The 27,810-nt window shown below is 39.7% G+C and overlaps 1 protein-coding gene across 2 annotated transcripts in view; it reads left to right on the forward strand.

The window, feature by feature from the left end:
- The window catches only part of LOC140271220 (ERC protein 2), a 151,297-nt gene that overhangs the window by 102,259 nt on the left and 21,228 nt on the right, over nucleotides 1-27,810 (forward strand). For both annotated transcript variants that reach the window (XM_072366339.1, XM_072366340.1), the window contains 3 exons: nucleotides 2,913-3,060; nucleotides 7,595-7,762; nucleotides 11,471-11,524. In XM_072366339.1, coding sequence (XP_072222440.1) covers nucleotides 2,913-3,060; nucleotides 7,595-7,762; nucleotides 11,471-11,497 — 343 coding nt within the window. In that variant the 3' untranslated portion in view covers nucleotides 11,498-11,524. The remainder of the gene's footprint in view (nucleotides 1-2,912; nucleotides 3,061-7,594; nucleotides 7,763-11,470; nucleotides 11,525-27,810) is intronic.

Here is a 27,810-nt window from a genome sequence, read left to right on the forward strand (position 1 = left end):
GTGAAATTATCAACAAACAGATTTTTTTCTGTAATAGATTCCTTATAAATCTCTACAGTTGCTGTAAAGCAAGGAAGGATAGCAGCTGTATGTTCAAGTGCTACTCAATCACATGCAGCCACATACATACCAACCAAAGGGGCAGCTGAAGTGGTGGGATGGAGCGTAATGTTATATAGCATCAGACCAAACCAGGCTGCCGAAGAAGAAAGAACTGTATCCTGGAGAAAAAATGGTTGACACCGTATTTGGCCCATAGATAAGGGAAGTACATAAAAAGGCTGGTGCTGAAATTTAGATGAAAACTGCACTGGCCCTTAAACACACTCTTGTAACATAAGCACATTCGTAAAGCAATACAGTTTAAAAAACTATACTTCAAAAGACTAAAATGAATGAAAAGAAGCAGCAACGTGCACTCTGAAAAAGTCCAGCATAATGAATGGATGTGAAACTATCATTCATGAAAAATGTAATATTTCCATTGCTACTTCCATACAATTTTCAAACTTTTGTGCCACCTCCATCTGCCATTGTTTAATCTCACCGGTATATATTTTTTGATTAGTTTCTAATATTCGATTGAATTTTACTGAGCATCCATTGTCATCAACATACCCAGGCATGCCTCGGTTTTAAGCAGGATACTAAGGATATCCAGTGACAGGTAAGAGACAATTTACAGCAAAAAGGAGGTGTTCTTAGTAATAGCACAGCTAATCTAAAACTATTTGTGACATAAATTATCTAAAAAAGTAATTTCAATTGTTGCTTGGAATAATTTGTGGGTCAGTTCATTTTAAGGTAAGATTTCCTGATCATTATGGCCGTAGTGGTCAGATATTTTTGGATATGTTCACAGATCAAATAAACCTCTTGCTGCCATGACCTTTTCACCGAATTTTTGTTTTGCATCAAATTACGGACCTAATTTCCTGTTGATTATATTCAACAGTCTTGTCTTAATCGTTATTGCGGCATTGTTATGCAGTGAAATTGTCAGATTAATACGATTACTTTTGATGGAGTTGTAGTGGTATTTTGACCCAAGAAGGTACATTTCTCAAGCTACGTACAAAGTTAATCTTAAAAAGATAAGAGGTGTAGTTGTGAGTCTGCTTGGATGTGATTCAGCAGTCTGGTGTAAAGATGGCTATCCTGCAAGTATGTTGGAGCTGTAAATCTGACTGACTGTTTATGAGCTGTGACACATTGTGCTGCATTCCTTGACCATATACGACTGTGTGCATCACCTCTTCATTCTATATAACAGAGCCCAAGACAAAGTCACTGGGATTACCTTGTGTCATTTTCTAAAATCTAAAATTTGCAATTCATTTGTTAGGTCACCCAGAGGTAGACTGATTGAAAAGAGACGTACCAGAAATTACATTGGCATTTGATCTGTGGATTTTTTTCTTTTTTCCCTCAGTTGATTTTCTTGATGGGATTCTTGAACTTAAATAATTTTTACTGTGTGAATGGCCAGGTCAAGTAGAATAATCCTGTAGTCTACAGCAGTTACAAGTCCAATGTAGGTCAGTATGTGTGTTCCCATTACAGTGAGCATTAAGAGGAATAACAGTGGAGGTGTGGGGAGACTAAAACTGTCACGTTGGTCCTACTCTGTGATTAATGGTGCGATTAGCTGCTCCAGTCCATGTCGGAACGCACATGCATGAGCGTACAAATACATGCACAACATGCAAGCACCCACAATCACACAGAGAGCTATTAATGGCCTTGAATGGGAGAATCCAGATGCGGCATGCAGATAATTGTTCTAAAAACACAAAATGTGGAGTCACTGGCCAACAGGACTTTATTCTGAGTTTGGCATGTTTATTTTTGTAATTTAGTTATTTCTGCAGGGACTTAAATCATGGAATAAAAACACCACCATTGCAGGTCAATTTTTAATAAAGACCAAAGTGTATTTTTTTTAATGCACCTTCCCTCCCTCTTCTACTACCACGCACCTCGAACAAACCCACAGATTACCTTTCTATGCTGGTTTAATGATTGTTTAATGGCATTTCAGAGCATGGAGTTAAGCTGTTATATGTTGAGCTAACTTAAAATACCTTCAAGGATTCTTGCAGTGGCCATTCACAAAGACTTTACAAAACAGACAAACACAAGCCAATTGTCTGCTCCATGTCGTGATGATATTTTACAGCCAGTGACTAAAGTAGTGGAGGTGTGTGTGGCTTGCTATCTGTGAGAATGTTTCTGCTTCTGAGTGTGTTTACAAGAGTAGGTAGACAAAGTGTTGGTCGCAGTTTGGATTTACAACATCCTGCTTGATCGTGAAGAAAAGCATCAAAGATTTTCTCAGAAGAACCAGACTTCTCTGTAAATGTTACACAAGCCATGCTCTTCTGTCCTAAATTTATACATCTGGTTGTGTGTATGATGAAGATTAGCATTGTGTTTCCTCTGCACCTGTAGACAGTCATTTACTGCCACCCCCTCAGTACACTACACCCAGTCACAGACACACACAAGTACTGCGGTAACCAACAGTGTCAGTGAAAAGATGTCATATCCTCCTCAGCCTACTCTATTAGAGTCTATTACGCTATTACATATCCATGAGTCACAATGAGATACCACTAATGCAGCACTTAGCAGACCACTTCAAAGATGTCTGCTTCTTTTCTGTGGAATCTCTGTCTGGGTTTTAAGGAGCTCTGGTATGAACAAGCTTGCTGTGACATCTCGTACAAGGACCACAGCTGCAGTCTGGATACTGAATGATGTTTATGTGCTGTGCACCTGTCACTTATTTTAAGCTTGAAAATATTTTCACCTGGGCTGATATGAACACCTTGCTTTTGAGATTTTGTTTATCAATATAATTAGTGCATTATTAATTTATAATCCTTCTTACCTTATTCTCGCCACCTCAGGCAACAGGCTTTGCTGGCAGCCATCAGCGAGAAGGATGCAAATATCGCCCTGCTGGAGTTATCGTCCTCTAAACGCAAGAAAGCCCAGGAAGAAGTGATGGCTCTGAAGAGGGAAAAGGACAGGCTCATGCACCAGCTCAAACAGCAGGTACATACACCACATGCAGTCACCAAGTTATTTATTTGTGCCTATTCAGAAGAATGTGATTTACAGCACTGCATTAATTGGAACCTGGTCTTTTGGACACAGTTTAGGACCAGTTCTGGCTTAGTGAATCAAAGCAGGTCCACAAATTAAAACCTGCTGGAAATGGTGAGGCATTGCTTGCATGACAGCAACCTCGTATCAAGACCTCTGAACTTTAAAACCAGAAAACAGATAGATGATTAATAATTTGTGGTTGTTAACAGGATCTCACACCACTCTTGCGGCATTCAGTCATCAGAGGCCAAAGCAGAGAAGCAGGAGCTGCGATTCTAAACACAGGCACACGAATACATAAGAAAATCTAGTCTTTTAACAATCATGTTGCAATCAATTATTAGATGCACTTAAGTTACACACATAGGTTTGTGTCATTGATGAGTCACTGCTAGACTTTTCTGTCTGACGTGTTCTGCCCAAACAGACAAATCACATTACTCACAGATACCTATGCTCACGCACACACACACCTTGTTCCCATGCTGTCTTCCTATCAATATGACCTGGAGCTGAGGAAGGTATGCGGGTCATTAAGGTCTGGTCAGACCACATCAGTGACTGATCTAACGTGAATGCTAAAAGTAATGAGCTAACAGCAGGGAGCCTACATGTACGACCTCCTGAGTCACAGAGGCTTCTGGGAAAGACGGTACATTTAAAAGTCAACAGATGCAGTAGCTGGTTGTGCGTGGAAGTGCGAACCTATGTTTGTATCTCGTAAAGGGTAAACAGTTCCTTGGGGGTGCAATTTCATTCAAGGAATTTCAAGGAAAGCCTATTATCTGTTTATCGTCATTTGATGCGTCATGTTTCCCTGTTGGGAAACTAACAGTTATAGTCCACCTGATGATGTGATGAGCTCTAATTGCAACGATGTGGCCTCTGGGTTTGGAGCAAAGAGGAGAAAAAAGAGGTAGAGAATGGAGCAACGGAGGAGGACATTTTTGTTTTTTTCTACTTGTATGTGAAAGCAAATTCCCAGAAAACTCCTGGGACAAATATGTACATTATTCCTGCATCTGAGTAGTGCAGTTAAAGTTTTTGTTTGTTTTTTTTGTGGAGTGGGGTTGACGTTCTTGTGAATAGTCGGTGTCCTAGTTGAGTTTGGTTGGAGAAGCTTTCTTCACTATAAAACTATAAGCTACTCAATATGGAGCCGTCATAAGAGCGAATGTTTCACCGTCTGAAACAACTCAAACCTAAAATAAAAAGAGCCATATTCTGTATATTTACATTGTGTTGCTTCAGCATCACAAGCTCTTGCTCGAACCAATATGAAATGTTTTAAGTCTGAGTTGCTTTAAATCATGAAAAGTTTGTCTGGTGGCCCCCTTTTAAGCAGCTTGTAGCTTTAGCTTGCCCTTCGAGGAACCATCTGATTCTCTGATTCTCCAAGTAGAGACCAATATGACAGCTGTCAACTGAAGGGAAGATACTGATTAGTAATTGGCATTGCACACAACCCCAATAAAATTTTTAAAAACAGACTTAAACTACAAGATGTATACTGTAGCACACACACTGTCATATCGACACTTGGTAGGGCGGGACTTTGTCACCTATCTTGTTTCAGAGGTCATAAAATTAATATTTCCGAAAGATAATCTGTACATTACAACAGCTCTTTCCATCATTTCAAATTGTGAATTCTGTGGGGATGGTTTTGCTCAACATGGCACACTGTGTCACAGACAAACATGTCAAAATAGGGTGCCGTCCTCAACAACCTATGGCGGAAGGAAACTGACAAGGAAATGCCTAAGAATTATGGGACTCGAAGTCTCTTAGGAGAAAGCTGATCCTGAGACAGCAGATAGATTTACAGATAGCATTGCCCTGTCTGACCTCCCCATATCCCTCTTTTTTCAATATGTATGTATGTGTGTAGGTATTTGTGTGTGCAGCAGTAAGTCTAAGACACACTTTTCTTTCATTCACTTTGCTTCCCTTTGATGCAAAAGCCTTTTCCAGCACAGACAACCACACGTATACAAACATACAGATACTCACGTGTAATATGTAATGTATGTTTAGACTTCCCAAGGACAGTCTGAACAAATGTGTCCCCATATGGGAATTCTTTGAGTAGTTCATCCAAGTGATGGATGGCCGCACATCAGTGAGGCTTTGAAGCTGCGAAAAAATGAGTTTGGAAATCTCTGAGCTGTGTCTTTTCTCTGACTATTTCTTTCTTTCTCTTTTCGTGGACACACTTGAGCATCCTTCTACTAATTATGGGTAACTTACAAGGCCAGTAGTGCTGAGTCACTGCTTCACTCTTATTTTCTACTAAGATAGAATGGTAATGATGCACATGCACACAAATAACAAGAAACTTGGTTAAAAGTGTGTGTATAAATGCTGTAAAACTTGTGCAGCCTCTCCCCAGCTGCTTGTTTGTTTAAGGCCTTTTTTTGTCAGCTTCCTGTGTCCATATGTGTTAACCCAACCCCTCTCTAATCAGGACAGGCTTGCTGAGGTCTTGGATGCAGCTGTGAGCACAGCAGTCATTGCTGCCATGTTTACACCAGCAGCTGCACATTGATACACTTGCAAAAATACACACAAAGCACAGATATATGGTCTGTTTGGCTGATAGATGTCATTGAAAAACTCCAATCTTGTCAACTCCCAGTCGTGCCACCTGTGTCTGTTAAACTGTCTGTGATCTACACTCAAGCCTGGAGGCCATTAGCTGTTGTTTACTCTGCAAAGCTACTAATTAACACTAATTAAAACACACACATTCCACCTCACAGGCGTTTTATGTGTGAACACCTTCTTTACACATGCATGCAGGACTACATCTGTAGGAAAAGAGTTAATGAGTGTGTTTTTCTGTACATGTGTGGATATGTGCTACATGCATATGTGTTTCAATAGATGGCCGGTGGTGGGCTGTCCTTACCACACAACGGGAATCTCCCAGAGGCAATTCATCACTTTGGTCGTTTGTGTCTCAGTTCATTAAATGTTAAATATGTGCACACACAAGCACACAGCTTTAGATATCTGGCTTCTTATACAACCAAATATGGTAGCTATTAGATGAGCAGGAACAAGTTAGATGGTTCTTATTATATTAGCAGCAATGACTAAACAGATGATTCTTTTTCACCCACTGTCAAAGATTATTTTTGAAAATGAGAGAAGCAGCATTAAATAGCATTTTTAAGTACTTCAGAAGATTCTACATTGAAGTGACACCAATGTGTACCATGTAGCAGTGCAGCAGTTTCATCAGCTGCATGGTATATGCTAGTTATTGTCCTGGCTTCAGTGATAGGTGACAGCTTTGTAGCTGTTAAACAGAGGCCAGCCCAACCTAGTCACACCTGCTAATGTCAGTACCTGAGGCCTTGCCTTTAACAGCACTAACCACCGGTCTAGTGTCTGTCTGAGACTGACCTCCTGTCTCTTTTGGCCTCTCGCCACCTTTTCAGTGTTCTCACCTTATCTAAGCTGCTCTTCTCCAATTTAAACTAATTGCTAACCTCTTTAATACCAGCCACATCCTCTCCTGTGATCCTGACTGGCTCATTTCCTCAGTCATTAGGCTTCAGCTTCTTATCTCAGCACTGATGTCCTTAGGCCGCTAACTACTGTAACACCATCTCCCTGCTATCGTCACAGCTGACTCAGGCTATTTGCCTCTTCCTGCCATGGCTGTCTCTCATTTAAACTAGGGAAGCCACAAGATTTTGGATGAGAAACAATTGCATGTCTTTTCTTGGCATCATCTCTATCCCATACACAATCCCACCTCTGCAATCATGCCTGCCTGAGGGGAAGCATCTGCAGTTGAGGGAATAAAGCTGAGCCTGTCAATATATCTGCACCCACTCTGTCTCTGTCTGTCTCTCCGACATTAAGCCTTACTGCAGTGAAGCTGATTGCTGATGTTAGTCAGCCTACACTGTTATCTCCCTCTGAAGCAATGATGTTGGCAGGATGACAGCCTCTTCCACTCACAAATACACACACGTGCACATACACACTAACAGTGGACACAAAGTTTCACTTATCCATTTAAAGGCATCCAGAAAGATGCATATTTTAGTGTAATTTTAATCAATGACATCTAAAATGAGGTTGCTTCGTGCAGGCCAGAAAGCCTGTGGCCGCAGGCTACACAAAGCACTAACTAACTGTACTTACGAAGATTTGTCTAATCAAATCAAATCATAATCTGCAATATGGATAACATTTGACAGACTTATGATATTTTCATTAGATGCTCCGACTCGCACAATTTATGACCTGTCAAATGTTGTTAGCGGCAGAGCTTTTATCATCTTTGATGGCTTTCAACATACTTTTACTCCATCCACAATTTCTTCATCCAGATCTTTCTGAGACCCAGAGTACATTTTCATGAAAGATACGAGCAGTGTTTGTAAAATGAATTAACTTCTGTGTTAGAATAATGCATTTATAGTTAATTTGTTGCTTGTTTTTTTTTTATCTTCTATTGCAGACCCAGAGCAGAATGAAGCTGATAGCAGATAATTATGAGGAGGATTACATCCATCCCCAACATCACCCTCATCATTTGCACCACTTGCATCCAACAAATGTGCACCATCATCATCATCTGCCAAGAGGTGGAGTCCCCCATACCAACCACCGACCCCCTATGGACCAGGTCTGTATAACTGTGCATGCACACTTGCACGCACAGACAGACACTGAAATAGTTGTTGAACTTTGTGCTTGTCCACACAAGTTGACATGTTGTGGCCTTTCATCTTGATGCCTTTAAAGTCGATGCAGTTTCATATTTGTCATCTCCACCATGAGCCAGTTGTGGTCTTATTTGACAGCATAAAATTTCCCGTCTCCCATCTCTGTCACTTCTAACTTAAACCACAATACTTCCTGCCAAGTCGGAGTTATTCATATCATTTAGATAAGAAGCCTGAAGGTGAAACCTGCCAAATGACTGTTTTTGATTTATGGAATTTGAACAGTATGTGAGATTAGTTTATATATCATTCAACTCTTAAACAAGCTCCCTTCTCTCTGTCTGAGTATAATATCAACACTGCCCTCAGGACACACTTAATGTGTCTGAAGAGAGCTAAAAAACAACTCACAGTGACTGTATTGTGCGAGCACCCAAGTCTGCATAAGCGTATGCTCGTATGTGCTTAGATGCACATGGAAATGCACACCTGAGTATTTGTTTATACCATGTGCCCAGATGAAACTGCTTACAGGGAAAAACAATCTTCAAAGAAAAACAGAGAAGGTTTCACTGTCTCTCCATTACCTCATAAAAAAGCTTCTTGCTACTTGAATGTAATTCAAACTCATCATAGCTCCATTGTTGTGATTGGGGGGATTCCAAACTCTGAAAATGTGCATGTGTCTCAGGGAGAGTGCATGCAAGTTAAAGATTAATACCAGGGAATTTCCACCTGAGTATAAATTCCTACTTAAAATGCACTATTGCATGTTTCTAGACTTCATAAATATTTCTGAAACTGCTTTCTAAATTGGAGTCAAACATGAGCTGGGATTCCCCTGTGCTTGCTAACTTTAAAACACATACACATGGTTGAAAATACCTCAGGAATATGCAGCAGGACTGGGTGACTGGTTTGAATCATTTTAAGTCTTTCATCCCTTTGGATGGACAACTTTTGATTCCTTAAAGAATCAAAGGGTTTGTATTTGATTGACACCCATACACTTTTTTTTCACTTCACATACTGTCTATTAACGTAGGGTATGTGAGCATTTGCACTCTTTTCAGTCACAGAGTAGAGCTGCTTTATCTTTGCTTGAATATGAAATATTTTACTGCAGTTTCATTTGTGATTCATCGATTCAAGGTAAAACTGACGGTTCAACCATTTTCATGCAACTGTGAAAAAGTGAAAAATGCGGGTGCAAATGAAAATCATACAGTATATCAAACAGAGTAGATCAGACAATGCCTACAAATGCTCAGAACTGCAAATCACATTAAGGACATGTTTGATGTAGTGCTTAGAGCTCTGTTTGGAAATTCACTGGATCCATTTAAATTTTATGCTCTTACTCTATGCGTTAAAAAAATAAATTAACAACAACATGTGTTTATTCTGCATGTTCTCCCCGTGTATGCATGAGTTCTCTCTTCAGAAACGTGCATGTTAGGTTAATTGGTGGTTCTAAATTGACACAAGGAGTGAGAGTGAGTGTGCATAGTTGTTTGTCTCATTCCTCTCTGTGTGGCCCTGTGATGCACTGGCAACCCATCAAGGGTGTATCCTGCCTCTCACCCAATGGAAGGTGGTATAGGCTCCAGCCACTCCCGGCAACCCTGAATTGGCTTAAGCAGGTATAGAACATGGATGGATGATGTGCTTTGTCCCCTGGCTATCAGACAAAACCAGTGATATCAGTGAGTTATTGGTGTTTACTTGGTGATGCCTGGAGGAGTGAGCTTTGCCAGCCAGATTTACTTAGATGGTTCATTTCTGGAAAACTCACCATCAAACAGACCACCATGCTGTGTGAACTATGCAAATACTTAAAGTGGCAGCATAACAAGTCATTTCAAGCACCTAAGATTAATGTGTGTACTAATGTGTGTCTCTGAGCTTCACATCTGACTCCTACAACATAGGCCTTCAGTATGTGTGTGTTTGTATGTGTTGATGCATGTGAATGTAGTGCAGATAATGAAAGTCACATCTCACATTGACTATTTTATCTCTAAACTCTGGACTTTATATTTCTTTTAACTGTCTTTTGCATTTTGCCTGAACTTTATTAATCATTCTATTTTTCTGAACACCTTTGTCTTCCTCTCTTCGTATTTCTACTACTTTACCTGACCTCTTTCTTTGTTTGATCATAGATCCCCTGTCTTTTCAAGTCAACAGTTTACTCCAACTATGTCCTTCTCTTGCCTACATCTTTCCCCTTTCAAATTTAAAGTGCGGCCAGGCCAGTGGTTCACTGCACTGCCGTACCAGCACCGCCACTTGAAGGATGATTGATGATGATAATGATAGTGATGATGAAGAAGCTCTTGATGCACACCCCAGAGACCACAATGCCTTTCCAAGATGCAGCTAGTGCCACGAATAACATAACAGTGACCACATAAGCCCATTTTTCTGCATTTACCCTTGAGTCAACACAGACACACACAGCTGGTGCATTCAGAACACATAATTGAACATACAAGCACTGGTATACACGTCAAAATTTTCCAAGGAGTCAAACCGTATGTCATTCATTGCTTGTTGCTAAACTTTGTGAATACATCCCAGTTGTCCAACTATACTCCCTGTCCACTATTTAAGTTGTGATGAATCTGGTCAAAGGACAAGTGAAATCTAATTGGAGGAGACATGCACAGGGAGAGTATTTACCCTCTTAAAATGCATCAAGGGTCTGTGTCTCAGCATGGAGTGTGTGCAGTGTGATGGGCATGTTGTGTTCATGTTGTTCTCATTTAGGCATGCCAGCACCACTGCAAGATACTTGGCAACAACCTCGAAAGGAAATAGAAAACAGCCATAAAAGGTTTATCAGAGACTGAATTATAAGGCCTTTTCTTTTGGGTTGTTTTTCTTTCTTTTTTCTTTCTAAGTTTTAACATGCTGCCTGCTTCAGGTTTATGAGAAATAGCACATGGTATTTGGCCTGTTCTTGTGCATGCATGTGTTTAACCTGGCAGAATGAGAGGTTATAGATCTGTCTCTGTTTACTGGTCTTGTCACAGCCATTCATCGCATGTTAGCCTTTAGCCTTAGCATGTTCCATTAAAAAGACTTCATATCTTTAGCTTAGCTGCTTAGGTGTAGCCTACTGAGTTTACCAAGCTTGTCATAACTGCTCAGTTCAACAAAAACCACTGTGGACTGCATCCAACATTCTTGTTTTTTTTTTGCTCTGGTCATATTAGCATACACTTTCCCGGTGCCTATTTTAGCATTATGCAGGGAAAGGTTTGATTGTAATAAGCTGCCAGTTCATGCTAACCATCATGATGTTACTGTCTAAGTCAATTAGCCTTCTTGTTAGCAGGTCTCTTGTCTGCACAGTTTCAGCCCCAATGAAAGTTGTTATGTGTTTAGCTATTGGATTTTAACAATCACACTATGGAAATCATCTCGTTATATCAAACCCAACATGAAAAAGATCATGGACAGGATTGCTTTCATTAAGCGTCACAGCGGGACTATAGGATTCAACAATGAGTATCGACTTGGAAAGCCAGAACCACTGGACCAGTGTTAAACTGTTAGCTTCAAAAGGAAATTTTTGCCACATAGAATTTTTATACATGAAAATAAATAACATGTCATTTAGATAACGTATGCTTGATGATGTTTCCTCTGTTTATTCACAGGATGATGAAGAGGGAATATGGGCATGAATACTGCTACCATTCCATTTGCTCACAGTAAGTTACTATTACTCATAAACCTTCTACTAATTTTAGAGTTGATGTTGTCCTTGTCAGGGAGTAGTACTTTATATCTTTTTCAGATACTTTAATGGATTAATCTTTGCTTCCTCAGTGGGTTTGTGTAACCATTTTGTAGGCAACATTGATGGTACCACTCTAACCATGGCATTACCCAACTCAGAGGGACAGTAGTGAAATAGATACTGACTCTGTTTCCATTACTTGTGAATTTAAGATGACTGAAAAGCATCAGTTGATTCAGAGGTTTATGGGTGTTTTCTGTGAAGTACTGCTGGTTGTGCAGCTTGTGGTGCATGCACTCTGTAGCTATATAGGTAACTATGTGATTAGACTTATACACACCCAGCAGCCCAAAGTAAGCCCACCAGAGCCCTTAGGTGATAAAAATGACATGGTGAGAGAAACCAGAGATGGATGCATCTGCCTCTCTGCACACTGATTTTTCTGTCATAGTAAAATTTTACCATGCTACCCCACCCCGTTGTGTACCAGTGTGTGGGTTGTTAATTGCAATACAACGCAGCACATTTATGGTGTCTTTTTTTTAAGGCTGCGAGCTGAAAATGCATAAAACAAAGAATGCTGAGTCATAAAGCATAATTCCTGTTTGGGGGGCTTTATATCGAAGCCCCCCCATTGACTCAGGATGTCTTTGAACATAGCCGTGCAGAAAGTGGTCTGTGCTACGAGGGTTATGGTTTCCTTGAAGCTTATGTGTTTGTGTGTGTGTATGGCAAAGGTAGATGGCAAATTTATAAGATAAATTTAAAGACGGATATAAAAATGTACATGTGAGGAAGGAGAGACTTAGAGGGAGAGGGAAAGGTTGCTTTTGTATTTATGTGGGAATGAGACCAGGCAGCATGCTACAATTATAGTTTCCAGTGCATCTCATTCTCCTCCCCAGTAATCCACAGGTGGACCATCAAAAGCAGATTCTGTCTCAAACCTCAATGTCTTAGTTGTCGTGCACTTTGCCCCTGCCTTTTGCTTTTGGGATTAAGAGTTATATGACTCGTGTGTGTGAGAAAATGGTTTGTCTACTTTAAGTGTGTCCAGCTATGATCGTTGTGCATACATTTGCAAGTGTCTGTATGTGTTTGTGTTCAAAAGAGTGTTGCTGAGCTATACTGTGCTGGAGCAGCCCACATAGCCTATAATCCAGTCCATGTGTGCTGAGAATGCAGCAGTGTCAGGATTCACTGTAATGAAACAGACCACACTGCCCCCTTTCTCCTTCTCTTTTCGTCTCTCCATCTTTTTCCATCTCTCCTTTTCTTTCCACCTATCTCAGAGCTTAGCTTTACTCTGCTTTAACTCATATTCCTCTAGGTGAACCTGAACTTGGACCTGAGAAGCCCACCGATTTAGTAACTTCAATCAGATATCTTGATGAGAAGTGCATTCGCGTGTGCGTATATGTGTGTATATTCGTGCTTCTTATCCCAGCCTAATAGAATAAGCCAGGCACATTAGCCTTCAGTGCAGAGTGGTGTTGTGGCTAGCAATATCAGTGCTGCTCATCTATCCACTCCTGTTATTTTGGCAGCATGCAACACGCAGCAAACGTGTTTGCCATTCTCTATTGGAGAACAGATGGGAGCCATTCAGTGGTATGTAGCTACAGTGCAATAAGGCCCTGCCTAATCCCCATATCCTGTCCCTGAGTGAGCCCTCCCTAATATGAGCAAACAGAGATGACAGCATAGATAGACAAATAGCTGGGAATCTGTGTGTCTCTGCACATGTGTGTATGATAGATTTTGTTTGTGTCTCTTACGGATAACCTTGAGTCACAGCACAAGGCTACAATTTGAATTCCTCACACACCTAAGTGCTGAGTGTGAGTTGGCAAGTTTTAGTTCTAAACATCCAGGTGTGTATTTGTATTGGCAAGCCATTGCTCTGTGTTTCAGGATACTGGACTTTGATTGGCTTATTTAGGTTGTGTATGTCCTGTTGTTGATTGCAGAGATTGTGGTCACACTCTGGCCTCCTAGAGCCCTCACTCTCCCATCCCAACCTCTCTAATGAAATAAGAATGTCCAAAGACCACAGGAGATGGGGATGGGAAGATAAAATTAAAAAAGAACCTGGAGCTAAAAGAAGAGAAACTCAGTCGGAGGAAGAGAAATTCTGGAAACATAATGCTTTTATCCCACCGTGAAGTTGTTCGTACCATATAAAGCAAAAAGAGGCCGAGAGGCTTTCCAGGCAGGGACATGAATATGTTTGTGTAAATACTTGTGTGCATGCACAAATGCATGTGTGTGCAAGCAGGAGCGAGTAAGGCCTTATTCAGGTTAAAACAAGTCAAGAAAATTGCTTTCATTTGCCCGTGCGTGTTGTCAATGAATGCGCGATGCCAATGAATGTCCCACTCTTGTGTGTACAAAGTAAACTATGAAAGACTCTACAGAAAACTGAATTAGGGCTGCAAACTCTCAATCCCATTTATCATTCTAAATTACAGTTAATCCAAGGTGTAACCAAAATGTTTGGGCTTGCCCCTCATTTCCGATTGTTTTAAGCTCCTTTCTCTCTACCAAAACTGAACTCAAAACTGACCTCTTTGAAATTTCTAAGTAAGAAAGTTAGGATTAAATCAAAAGTAAGCAAGATGTTCTGAATTTACAAAGGTATGCACACATTAAGTAATTTTTCCAAAACTTCAGAGGAAATTGCATTCTGTTAAATTTCCCTGATAACTTGTTCCTTTTCATTCATGCTTTCTCTCTGCAGTCTCTAGGCTTTAATCGGAATTTATCCTGTTAAAGAACATTATTTATCTCACGACATACTGAGCAAAGTTTAAGTTGTACATAACTAGAGATAGAAAAGAAAAAAAGTCCTGATAGTTTTTTCTGAAATGTATGATTGTCAAAACAATTACCAGGTAGGCTACATTAGAGATGTTTGTTCATTTGTGGGGCAATTTTTTGTTTTCTCTTGCTGGGTTTGCTTGTTGATGATGAATAACAACATTGAATAAATGCTGACTTTTAACTGGAAATGCTTTATATGAAACTGAGGCAGAGATTTTATAGATCATAAAAGCTGTTCGGTAGAAAAAGGGCTAAAATTGTAAGTTAGAAGTCAGTTTTCCATTGAAAAACCTCTTAATATTTCTAACTCAAACAGTCTTGTTGTGCATTGAATTGATATTCAAATATACAGGGAGTCTTTGACCTTGGGAAATCAGTCGAATGGCAGTGCTTAGTAATCTGTCTCTTTGTTTAGTCTCGTGTCGTTAATATTCTTTCAAAGACTTGGCCGAACAATAGTCTTAAATAGCTGGTTGAGTTAATCGTTTTTTGTAAATTTTGATTTAGGTTGTCTTCCAAAGAAAATTACGCCAGCAGTTTATAAAGTTGCAGTGCCACTTTTTCTGCTCCCTTTGCCAGCTTGAATCTTGGGTATAAACAGCAATTATCTCACACATTAATTACAACAAGCTGATAGAACATCTTTAAGTTCCCTACAGACATATTGTCCCCTTCTTATCAATATAGCTCAGTAAGCCTTAATGAATGCGTTGGTCTAGTTCTGGATTTTGTAAACACTCAGGAATCAGTAAAAGAGATTATCTGTGTGAAAACTGAATTTGATTATACTGTAAAGCCTTGCGGCACAACATAACACCTGCCATCAAAAAGAAAACAAGTATATTAAAAATAAGAGGCTATATTTGCTATTCTGAACTGTTTATGAGGAAAAGTTGTCAGTTACTCAATACTCTGTTTTAAAAGCTAATATGTTCTTGAAAAACTCTCTTTAAGCCATGAAAACACCTCACAAAAATTTGATAATCTATCTATTTTAGTAATGTTTAGGTAAATTGATATTTCCTCGTGTGAAGCGGTTCTGTGCCATGTGTCTTTGGTCATCGGTGAACCATAGCTTAGAGGTCAGACGAGGTGTTTGACCGAGGCCATCCTTCAGCCAACTGTCAGTATCATCAGTCTGTGATGTCAAAGGTTGTTCCACCAGTTGAACATGAGTGGAGAGCAGTTATTAACCCAGAAACACCTGAGCAATGACCCTTGTGCATGCTGCATGTTGGATCTATTTCAACACATCCTAAAGAAATTGCCTTTATCAGTTTCATAGACAACTGAAAGAAGTTATCTATCTAAAAATGCACAATGCATCAGAGCCAAGAATTTGGCATTCTGCAAAAAATGATAAAATACTGTGAGATGGGTGTTCCATCAAACCCTGGCCTCTTTTGTTTATCATAGTAACGTGGCATCATGATTGATTTGACAAGAACATATTGCTTTTTAAATACCATACAGAAAGTCACCTTTAAGAGGGCAAATGATGAGCAGCAACAGAATTGCTTTGTCATTGTCTGCACATGAAGTTGTAGACAGACGGGACCCAGAGACACTTCTGCCCCAGCAGACAAGAGGAGACGGTGAGGAAGAGAGAGAAAGAACAAATGACGATGTTGTGATGCAAACAAGTTTATTCGTGCTTCCTTTTTTCTGTGGCTTTTTTGAAGTTGAAAGAGGGAGAGGACGGTGAGACACCTGATGTCTGCATCTTAAAGCATTTTGTCTGAGTAAGCACCATTTTCCCACCCACAACACACTCATTACACACGCAGAGACACGGCCACACACACATCAGCTCATGCAAACTTTCAAGTGTGCAGCAACACCTTATAAATGGGTTTATTTCTGTGATCACAAGGAAATCCCTACCTATCAGCTCTCATCCATGCAGTGAGAATTAGCATGTGCGTGCTGCTTTTATAATCAAAATGAATCCACAAAGTCGTGTGTGGGCAACTTTGGGCATACTAAAATATGTGGATCTGAAGAGCTTTGCAGCTAATTGATTGTATAGGTCCCACCCTTTTACATCACTCAACTGCCTTCAATGACCCACTTGACTGTGAAGATAGTGGTAGAATTTTGAGGTTTGTCTTGAAACCATTTTATGAAGCACAAGAGGCTGATCTCTCATCCAAGGCATCCCTTCTCACAGTCTGTCAAACAAACGGTAACACTTTATGATAAGGGTAAAATTCATTAAGATAAAATTCATTCCTTTTGCTCACCATCACTGACATTAACAAATTATCTTTGTAATAAGCACAATGTTGATGTTAACAAATATTTTTGTAAATTTTCACATTATTATGGTCTGATGAGATTAGTAGTTAATTAATCGTCAATCCAGAAATCTTTAATCACAGTTACATCGCACATAAGTTAATTCATATGAATTCATTAGATGCATTTTAATAAACAAAAACATTGTTTTAGATGCATATATTAAAAAAATATCAACCTCGTATATAAACTTTTGTAAGTGAAAACCAATTAAGTTGATCACATATCAAATGTAAATTAGATATGTATGTATTCCTTAACTGGCGATCTATTAACTAATCACAAGAGCTCATTGAGTTTTGATCATTAAACAAGGTTGAGAAACAGAATTTTATGATAAAAACTATTTTAATTAATGTATTCAGTTATTATGAGTCATAGAATCTAACTTGAGCAGTTCTGAGGTCAGTTATTTATATTATAATTGCAAGGTATTACAGAAGAAAATACCAGAAGACTGCTTTCTCTAATGTAATGACACTGTAATGACATAGTGTTTTTAATTTCTGCTCCACAGTTTACCAGCTAAAATTCATAATTTCATGTAGTTTCAAATTATGATCTTTCTCCCTGAATACTGAAATAATCCTGATTGGATAGGCTTAAACATGTTTATAGAGCTAAAAACTTTCATTCAAAATGTTGTTTAAACGTGAATGGTTTGTATGTAATATAGGTATGCAAACTGGAATACTTTTACTGAACTGTTTCATCTCCCCCTCTCTGTCTGAACATGCCAGGTGTAATTCAGTCTGTGTCTGTAGCCTCATCTCTCCTCCTCTCTGTGCAAACCAGCCCACAACCATAAATCAGTACACCTCAAACTGTTGCTGTTTTTCCCTTCTTCTAACCCGCTTCTTCTCTGTTATATGTTTTATCACTTATCTGCATCACTTCTTCAAATGCCACAACCGCAAAACACTTTCCAGTATTTTGTGGTAAAGTGTGATGTTAAAGACAAACTGGGAAACAGATTCATCAATTAAAATACCTTTGACAAGCTTACAGTGTGCAGCCAGGTGTGTGCGTGAATGTCATGTGTATGTGTGCGAGTAAACGAAAGATCAAGTAAGAGAAAAAGAGAAGGAAAGATATAGAGAGAGATCCTGGCAGGATTAAAAGGGTGTTTTCTGAGTTTATTGGGATGGCAGTACACAAAAGCCTTTCCCTCAGGAGAAACATGCACCTGGGGAGGCTCTCTGAGTGCTTGCATGCATATCAGACAGAGAGCGAAATGACTGTGCATGAGAGAGCTTTCTGTGGGACGACGTGCAGGTTAAATCCCCTGTTCAAGCTGGATTACTTCCTAAAGAGAAAGTCTGAACATCCACAAAGCCGCACTGATAGAGGGAGGTATCAGGATTTGGAGACAGGGAAAAGGGAATCCCAGTCTTTTCACTTTAAAGCTGTTATTTTCTTCAGACTTCCTGTACTCTCCTTGCCCCCCCCCCTTTAAAACACACATGCACAAACACACAGACACCACACACACACCAAAAGCACTAAAACAGCCACACAGGCTGTGCCTCTGTTGTTCCCCACGCTGCAATTTATTTCTTCTTTTTGAACACGCAGACCCACCCCCAGGCTGTCAGTCATAGACGTGGCTGCTGCTCCAAGGCAAAGGAATATATTCAGAGTCAGAAAACAGGAGGTGGGAATGTGAGTGGTGGGGGTTGCCCCAAACTTGAAGACTCACACCTGCTGACTTTATTATGTGACCGCTCACTGAGAGGATGTCGCACTCTGCAACATACTGCACAGAACTTTTGATACGCCAACCAAAGCAGCACTGCAAATACTTCCACACACGCACACTTAAAGTGCCTAATAGAAAGCAAATATTTATGATCAAGATTGACATCCGCGGAAACACTGTGGTGGAGAAATAACACTAAATGTATTTTATTAGGTAATAGCAGAATGAATTTCTCTATTTTCTTTCCCCATTATAGGAATGCCTGAGCTGCTATTAGACACTCCTTGTAGAACTGAAGAGGGAAACTAACAGGAATTAACTTTTTTCCTCTCTCTGAAAGTCATCCCCATCCAGAGTGGAGTGGCTTCATAACTTGAGTTATCTTGAAACTGCTGTAATAACATCAACAGCCTTTGGACTGTCATTCAACATCAAGAGTTAACCACTAATTAGGCCTCATATAACAGTAGGCTGCAGTTTATTTCTCACACTAGCTGAACACGTTCCCAAAACTTCTACATTTACTAAGCTTGCAGAAAGCAAGATGTGTTGACATTTGTCAAAATCCCAACATTTTCATTTGTGTTACCAGATAGGATCATTTATTTTCCTCAAAAAGGAAGAGTCACCAAGATTATATATCCATGACCTTCTCAGACTTATATCATGTCTGTTAGTCTACAAATTCAAAATTGGGTCATTGGCTTAATGTTGCACAGCACCCATATGACATGGCCAGTAAAATGTTTTAAAGCCCATGAGTCTTAAGGTTACAGAATAAACTTCTCATTTGGGCCCCTCACAGCTAAAAGCATGTATAAACTCAAGACCCAAATGAAAGTCAGTCCAACTCAGCTCAGCTTGTTGGGGTGTGTAGTGTTTCCAGTCAGGTTGTGTTTTTCAGTAAAACCTTAGAATTGGATGCCAGAACGACCTCTCCCTGCGTCACCATATCGGCTCAGACAAGCAGATTAGTGCTGTAACTGCTCAGTGTGTCTCTCACAGCTAACTTTTGTCACTGCTGCTGCCATCCTTGGATATCTTTCCCACACACGTACACATTTCCACCCCAATGTATAGAACTTACACATGTGCAACAGAACTCGCTCTTTTTCCTCCTCCTCCTCCTCTTATCTGTGACTGTGGAAAAGCCACACTTGTAAGATGACATTCAGCAAAGGATTAGAGCTCATGTAAGACCCTCCTCAGCTTACACTGCCACTGCCAGAAAGGGATCCATACAGCCACACTCTCTCATGCAACACTGTTCACACTCTGGCAGAGACACAACTGCCACATGTATGCACATACATAGCCAAGCACTGACTCACTGGGCACACACACAGATCCCCTACCCTTGTTGTTTAGAGCATTATTGCTTCAGACTTAAGATAGAATACAGTATTTGCTCAACAAACACAGTGATGCACTCACACACAAGATCACAAACATGCAGACATACGGTTTTTTCACTATTGTAGTTACTCTACTCTCTGAAACAGGGTTGTCCTTGCCATGGATGAGACCAGACACAAATGGCATCTGTCAGCTGTGGAGTCATGGACACCCTTTCACCCCCCCTCCGACTTACACAAATACAGAACAACTCACTTACACTACTGTTGAGACTGGGGATAGATTGAAGACAGGCTCCCTGCATTTTAGTTGTGCGAAGGCCAGACATGATCAGGACCTAGTTAAGATGGTGCTGTATATCTAGGTCACAGTGTATATGTGTCTCATGTTTTTGTGCATACCTCCAGGGATTTATTCGTTTGGTCTGGAGAGGATTCTCAATGGAATGCATTTTGATTGGGCAAGACTGCGATCCTCTCTTGATTGGTTGTTTATCCCTGGGCCTCAACTTTGGTGGTTACTTTGAACTGATGCATCTCGCACTGCCTTTCCTTTGCTCCCTGCTCTTTTCTTCTCTTTCTAAATCTCCATATCTCGCAGAGTGCCGCTGGCTGTGTGTTTGATGTGAGCGTGTTTGACTGACTAAAACAGAACCAGCAGTGCCCTGCTCTATGTTTCTGCTGAGTTAACCTCGCTCAGTGTAGAAATGGCTGCCCACACTATCCTTGGGAGATTTTTTTGATACTAGAACAAATGTGTTATCTGAGTGTTGGTGTCAATTTTAAAACTTTAATCACTTTTAACATTATTGGTTCTTTTTTCATCAATATGTATTATTCATAGAAACCACATTGCTCAAGTGTATTATTTGTTTAAACCAAATAAACTTACAAAAGCTTTGCCTGAAATAATATAACCCTTAAAAATAACATGATTTGACACTTTACTCTAAGTAACCTGCTTGAATAGCAATGTAGAAATTTAAAATCAGGCAATATTTAAATTTGTATCAGGGGCCATCATCCACCTATAACAAGAAACATATCAGATATTAACTGTACATGCTAGGGAGATTTAAATGAGCAAGAGAGATTCTTAATTATTGTCTCTCACCAAACTCAGAGCTGAGTTTGGAGGGATAAAACATAACACTAGTGATCGATAGTTGGTATTCAACTTTTCCTCGAATCTAACATCCTATCCAAGAGTGAAATGGCCAGTCAGAGTGTATATGTGGCAAGTCTTCAGCCCTGTAGCAATGGGATTAGCTCTAATACTGGGTGGTCCTCCTAATACTGATCTCAGAACAGTATCACAGTCTAATGACATGTCATTCCAGATGTCAGGATTATGAATCAGATTAGATCACTGGGGTGTGATTGACACTGTAGCAACACTGTAGCATAGTGCTGCTGTTTCTATAAACTCATGACAAGAGAAAAGCCTCAACTTTAAAGATGGCTTTTGTATCTTATTGGACAGTGAATAGTATGGGCAGGGTTGTGAGCAGTAGCTAGGAGGCTAATACTAGGATTCGTTAAGCTTGAATGGATGTTTCTAGCTGGTATTTAATTTTCTCCGTTCCTATGCTCACTGCTTTTGTTTTACTCTCACAACACAGCTCCGGGAAGGCAGAAAGGGCAAAAGTATGTTCTCTCTGTCCATGAGGTCAGTGGCAGTCTATTCTGTGGGTAATGGATCAGTCAAATGAGGAAGTGAATGACATGTTTGTTGAGTATATTTGGTGTGACTGTTGCTTTAGTCAGTTGCCAGGTTCTGTACCCGAAGGGAAGTGAGCTAAGATGTACCTTGCATCACTAAATAAATTACAGGTTAGAAAAAAGACAAAGAAGGGCTTGTGATGAGTGTGCGGTACAACATAAAGCAGTCATGACTGTGAACAGAATCATGGCTATTAGTTGCAGTATTTTCTCCCTTCCTTGGCTTCCTTTCTTTCCGTCTGTTCTTGAACTCATCACTCTTGAGCAGTTAAGCTGGTTGTAATGAGGACCGAGAACTTGTTGGCATTTCCCAGTTTCACAGACACGCACACACATACAGAACTAGCACATGTTCTCCATAACAAGATCCCACAGACAGACAGGTAGTGTGACAGGAGCAGAGCCGTCGGAGGCCCGGTGTTCTCCCCATCTGAAGGGATGGGAGGGGAGACGATGTAAACACTCTCTCACACACATAAACAAAGCCCCTCTCAGGTTTCACTGCACAGTTACAGAAAACTCACCCTTTCTTTTATAGAAAAAGTATTTGTGTAATTTGTTTATGTGGAATTCTATAGGTCTAATGGGGAAATGGGCTTTTTCAGCATCACACCACACCTGAGTTCAATTTCACTTGCTCTTTCACAGACAGATCGTAAAGATGGCATACCAGAATGGATACAATCTGTCTTTCCCTTCTATGTCTCAATTTAATTTCTTAGCCCTCCTCTTTCCCAGTCACATTCTTTCTATGTATCCCCACCTCCTCTTTTTTCCATTCTCCCTGTTTTAACCTCTGTGAATGATGGCTGTGCAGAGTAACTATTGAAAAAATATCTTGTAAATCAGGGCAGAGTCAATGTATTTTCTTCAATGTATCTTTTTCTGGTAATTCTGTTAGTTTTCGTTATATTTTTTCAATTTCCTTTATTTTATCCTGTGAACATGCTCCACAAATTCAAAATTTTTAGCTGTATATTGAAACTTAGCCTCCTCACCAAAGAAGTTATTGCTACTGATAAGTAATAACAACATGTGTGTATGTATGCATACTGCACACATACGAGCACACATTTTGTTTCGTTTTAATAAAAGCATTGCTGTATGATAAAACCATTATTTATAGTATTTAGTGCCTACGTTAGACAGCACACAACACACATAAAAGTGTTCATTCTTGGCCTGCTTGGCCTGCTTCAGCCTCCTACTAGTGTAAAAAGGCACCATGTGTTCAGCAGCACTGAAAACAATGGCTTAGAAGGCCCATCTGCACTACAGAGCAAATGGGCTGAAGTGCAAGCCAGTAAAGAACATACAAACATATGTTTGTGCTGTTTTTTCCTTCTAATTACATATATACATAGTTATTTCTCTCACACAGTGCGTGTATGACAAAACAGTGAGTGTGCATGTGTGTGTGTTTCTCTTGTCTTGCTGTAATGCATGCCTCTTTGTCTGGAAGTGGTGTCCTTCACAGCAGGCGTTTCATTCAGTCTAACCCTGTTTGTTTAAGTAATAACTAGGTTTAGCCAGAATTTGTTTGTGTTTATGCTGTTGTATGATGTTTGTGTGCATGAGTGTGTTTCGGTGTACAAGAATAACTCTTTGGCGTTTGACACATTTACACAAAACCTCAAGCCTGCCTTTTTGAGATTGGATGCAAACTATCCACAAATTAATGTTTTTTTATGTTTGTTCTTTCACCTACTGAAGCTTTTCTTTTTTTTTTTTTACCAGGTATTCTTCCTTTTAGTAAAAAGATTTCAGTTTGCTTGCTCAGAGTGGCAATTAGACCTTTAGCTTTAAGGGGCTCAAATACTCTTGTCAGTGGCTTCACTGATCTAAGAAGACACCACCTTATGAGAGCGTATTTACCCTCAACATTAGGGGTTAACAAGGGCCAATATTTCCCAGATCAGCAAAGGTGGTAAGTCCACTCCCCTCACATCCCCTCACACACTGAGATCACAGGCCAGACATTTAATCATAGGTGTAGGTTGTTATGTCAACTCAGTCAGCCTCATCTCTGTCTCATCCTACCACACAGACACTCTGATGTCAGAGAAGTGCGAGAAAGAGAAAATTTGAAGATTTTATTAGAAGCAACAAGAGGTTTGAATGTGTTAAGAAATATTTGTGTGTGTCAATCTTTGTGTTACAAAAAAAAAATGTTCAAGTAAGTGAATGTTTGTGTGCCAGCATGCATGAGGTCTGCTTTTGTTGTATATAGGAGTGTGTGTCTCTATGTGGGTAGATGACATGGGACAACATACCGTGCCTTTATCATAGCAAAGCAGAAACAGTATTAACAACTGGTGAAAGATGTTTTGTGGACATTTCTCAGATTCCCTTTTAGTGGAAGAATAATGAGGAGAGGGGTGAAGAGGACAGAAAGAGGACAATTGACAGTTAGAAAAATTAATAGCTACAGAATAAATGGAGCTGCTCCTTGATCAGAATACATCCTTCTTGTAGTCATTTTCTATCATCGCTACGTGTCAGTTATGAGTTTGCAAACGCAGGAAGTGTTGCTTGATTTCCTTTTTCTTTATGCCTGAAATGCATCTGTGTCTTTTAATCTATCTTCAGCTCCCCCCTCCCCCTGCCACCACTTTTCTCTTCACATTCTCACACACATGTACAGATGTGGGATAGTTGTTTGCTTTTCTTGCCAAGCAAAAATGCTTTCTTCTCTTTGCGACCTGCTTTGGTGTAACCTGACAAGTAAGTGTGTGTGCTTGTGTGTGTATGTGTGGGGAGTGGGTAAGTGCTAAACCCAGATTCTTGCTTGAGTGCTACTGCAAAGGCCCAGATTGACAGAGAGGATTGAGAGTGTCATCCCTGGGATTAAGCGTAATGACCAAGATTGACAGACAGGACAACATTGCACCCATACACACATACACTAAATATTCACACAAAAATGTACAAAGGCAATTATAGAGGTGTATCAAAGTATTTGGATAAGCCCTTGTTTAAATGCGTGTGAGCAGGCCATTCCATTACTGCCCGCATGCCTCTACAGAGAAGAATCCAGGATTATCCCAGCTTACTTTCACTCTATCTTTTCTTTTTTGTCCTCTTTTTTACTTGTTTAACATTGTTTTGTATGTACGAGTATGAATAAAAAGACAGTTTATAAGCTGACTTTGCTAACCCTTCCTAAAGGTGATATACATGGAAGTTAAATAGTATTAGAAGCAGAGCACGTAAAGACTAGGCATGTGCAGGTGGTACAAGTGGACAAATGTACAAGTAAAACACCATCCTCGCAAAGGCGCATTATCATCGAAGTGCACAGAGCAATATGTGGGAGAAGAAAGGCTTGCTGGTGAGGGAGATGTGACGAGCACATGGTTGATGCTCCTTGCATAAGCAAAATGAAGAGTTTGTACAGTTATTTAGTCTTTATTGTTACCAATTTAGAGACCAATATATGTATTTCACAATCTGTCATGAGTTTATGTTGAGATTATCCATAAACCACTGTCTCTGTCTCTAAGATTTTGGTAGCAGACAGAGTGAACCAGCATCTTCTGAGCAGTTTTTAGCATGAAAGGATTACCGGGCATGCACTTCTCACAGTCTTGCAATGAGGACAGGTTCCCCTGTCGAGGATGAGAACAGCATTCGCCTCGTTTTCACACGTTCTGCTTTAGAGAATAATCAAACATCATAGCACACATCATGAGATACTCTGCTTAAGTAGAGCCGAGCATCTTACAGTTCAAGGCAATTTGTGTTGATAATCGAGAGACAGTAAGACAGTCTGCTCTTCTTATTGATAAAAACAATTTGATATTTAAGATTGGTACTAAACTTTATAAAAGTACATCAAAAAAGACTTAAGTAAGAGTTGCTATAGTATGATGTGAGTTTCTGTGACTAGTTTGCATACCAAATAAACTTAAAAAGCTGCTGATCCCGATAAGACAATTGCCTTCAGACATGCACCAACTTTTGATGAGTTATTGAGTTTTATTAGTCGCTACATGTTCTCTTCTTATTTGTCACACAAATAACAGTTGATAAGAGATTATGGGTCTTTGTGCCTATTGTTGAAGCTGTTGTGCAGTTAAATTATGAATTTTTATCATGATACTGCTGCCTAATTATGAAGGAAGTAACCTTTGACAGTTTCCTTCATCAAAGGCTAATGCATGAACTGGTGATACGTTTTCAGACTCGGATTGATGGTGATCATCTCTGAAACTGAGCTAAAACGCTCATCTGGATTGAGATGATTTCAAATGAAAACATGTTGTGGACTCCGTGTAGAGTTGCAGCTCATCTGAATGTCTTTCTTCACAGTTATACTCTGTTTAAGCATTTTTAAAAATTTATTGCAAAATGCACTTTGATGTTATAAATAGACTGTTGAGGTTGCTTTATCCATTCAGACATATTGTTTTGTTCAAAACAGCCCTCTGGGTTTTCTGGAAAAATCTGCTTAAATTTGCTTTCTGAAACCTCTTATTTCCAAGCCTTCGAGGTAACTAGAGACATAAAATAAAAATAATACAACTTGCTTTTATTGTAAATTACTGACTTTGCCTAAATATTTATTATAATTTTTGAAAATGTGTCTTGTAAACACTGACGTCACATTGATGTGACGTGCCACTCCTCACTTGAAAGATAAAATGATGCATATGTCAGGGGTAAGAGTACTATGTTCTCATTTCTAAAAGTTAGTCTTAAAACACTGTATAAAAGTTATTAAATAAAGGGGGAAAAAGCACAGAAGCAAAATATATTTCTCTATATTTATTTGACTTTGTGTTCTTCCATCCTCCCATTTACTAGTTTGTCATGGTTCCGTCTGGAATCCACATGTGCAGAAGAACTTCAAAGGAGCTTTTGTCAGAAGATCTTGTCCATTTTTAATCTGTAATTTCCAAGTGGGAGCCTACCATCACTGTCCAATCAGATAGCAGCTGATAAGTGTGGCATGTAGCAGTTAGCTTGGCACCCATCAAGCCCTCCTGGCTTAGGTGCAGGCTTGCTGGCACAGAGTAAACTTAAATCTTTGCAAGCTTTTTCTCAGAAGGATGATCAGCTTTCATCTTATCATTCTGCACAGTGACACAGACTTCAAAGAAAAATGGTCATTTTTACTGGCACTGCAATGTTTAAGTTTTTTTCACATGTGTCTGCGTGAGCTATTGACACGTTCCCAGAAAGCTGTTCCAGGCTGTAGGACTGTGTTTAATGAAGGAAGGGCATGGCTTCAAAGAGCTGCAATCCAATCTACATGTGTAGAAGTGCACACACAGTCATGCACTCACTACACACATACACCTCTGTTGGCTGCAGATCGAATTTGGGCTCAATCTCTCAGCCTGGTCCTATAATTTGGCATTTCACTTCTTAACCTTGACTGAAAGAGACAGATGTCTATCCAACAATGTAAACCTTGTGCGAGTGAATGTTAAAAAACATAGCACATTAAAATAATATGCACATGTGTATGGCTCTGGCTGATGCAGCACACAATATATAAGGTGGCATGTACTAAATTATAGAAATAAAAAAAATTCCCACTTAATGAGCAAATTATGTGAATTGAATTAAATCAAACTTAGAGCTGAAGTAAAGCTCATTCCACTTGGCATGGCGCATATTTGTAACAGTCGTATAATAATACTTAGTATTAGTTACAGTTTTTAAAGATAAGAACATAAAGGTTAACAGTTATAAGACATTTTTTTCTTTTTATAATTGAAGCACTGGAAGGATTTTCCTCTGTTTGGAAACACGAGATAGTTCCAGGCCTACGGTTGACCCTTAAACCATTTGTTGAAAATCCCTCATGCTTTAAAGTTTACGAGTGTGCATATGTTTGAGTTTGGATGCTTTAATGTGAGTGTGCGTGTTTTTGCACATATACATGACTGTGTGTCTCTGGTTCCTTTGAGGTGTGTAAAGGTGTGTTACTCTCTTTGATGTTTGACACAGGGTTTATAAAAGGGTTGGCTTAAGAGGCATGAATTTTGCATTGCAGCGTGTGTGTCTGTGTGTCAGCCAGCAGAGTCGATGTGGTTCACCTTGCACCGGCCACCTGTAAGCCATCGAACAAAATTAGCCTCTTTAGTCCTGATGGGATGCAGAGCAGAGAAGGAAGGAGTGGTAAAAAATGTTGTAGGAGGGCTATCGATGGGGGGTATTCAGGAAGTTTGGGTATGCATGTGTGTGTGAGTGTGTTGTGGATATTCAGGCGGACCAATTTCAAAACTGCATTCTCACTGTGCCATTATAAGACAGAAGGAAGGAGGGACGAGGTATGGACCATACAATGGAACCATTTGTTTCTCATTTGTCTGTGCTGTCTGGGAATCTGTGTATAAATGTGTGTGTGTG

The sequence above is a fragment of the Leuresthes tenuis genome, unplaced genomic scaffold (genome assembly GCF_036924035.1).
Source record: "Leuresthes tenuis unplaced genomic scaffold, fLeuTen1.0.hap1 SCAF_16, whole genome shotgun sequence".
Taxonomy (NCBI): domain Eukaryota; kingdom Metazoa; phylum Chordata; class Actinopteri; order Atheriniformes; family Atherinopsidae; genus Leuresthes; species Leuresthes tenuis.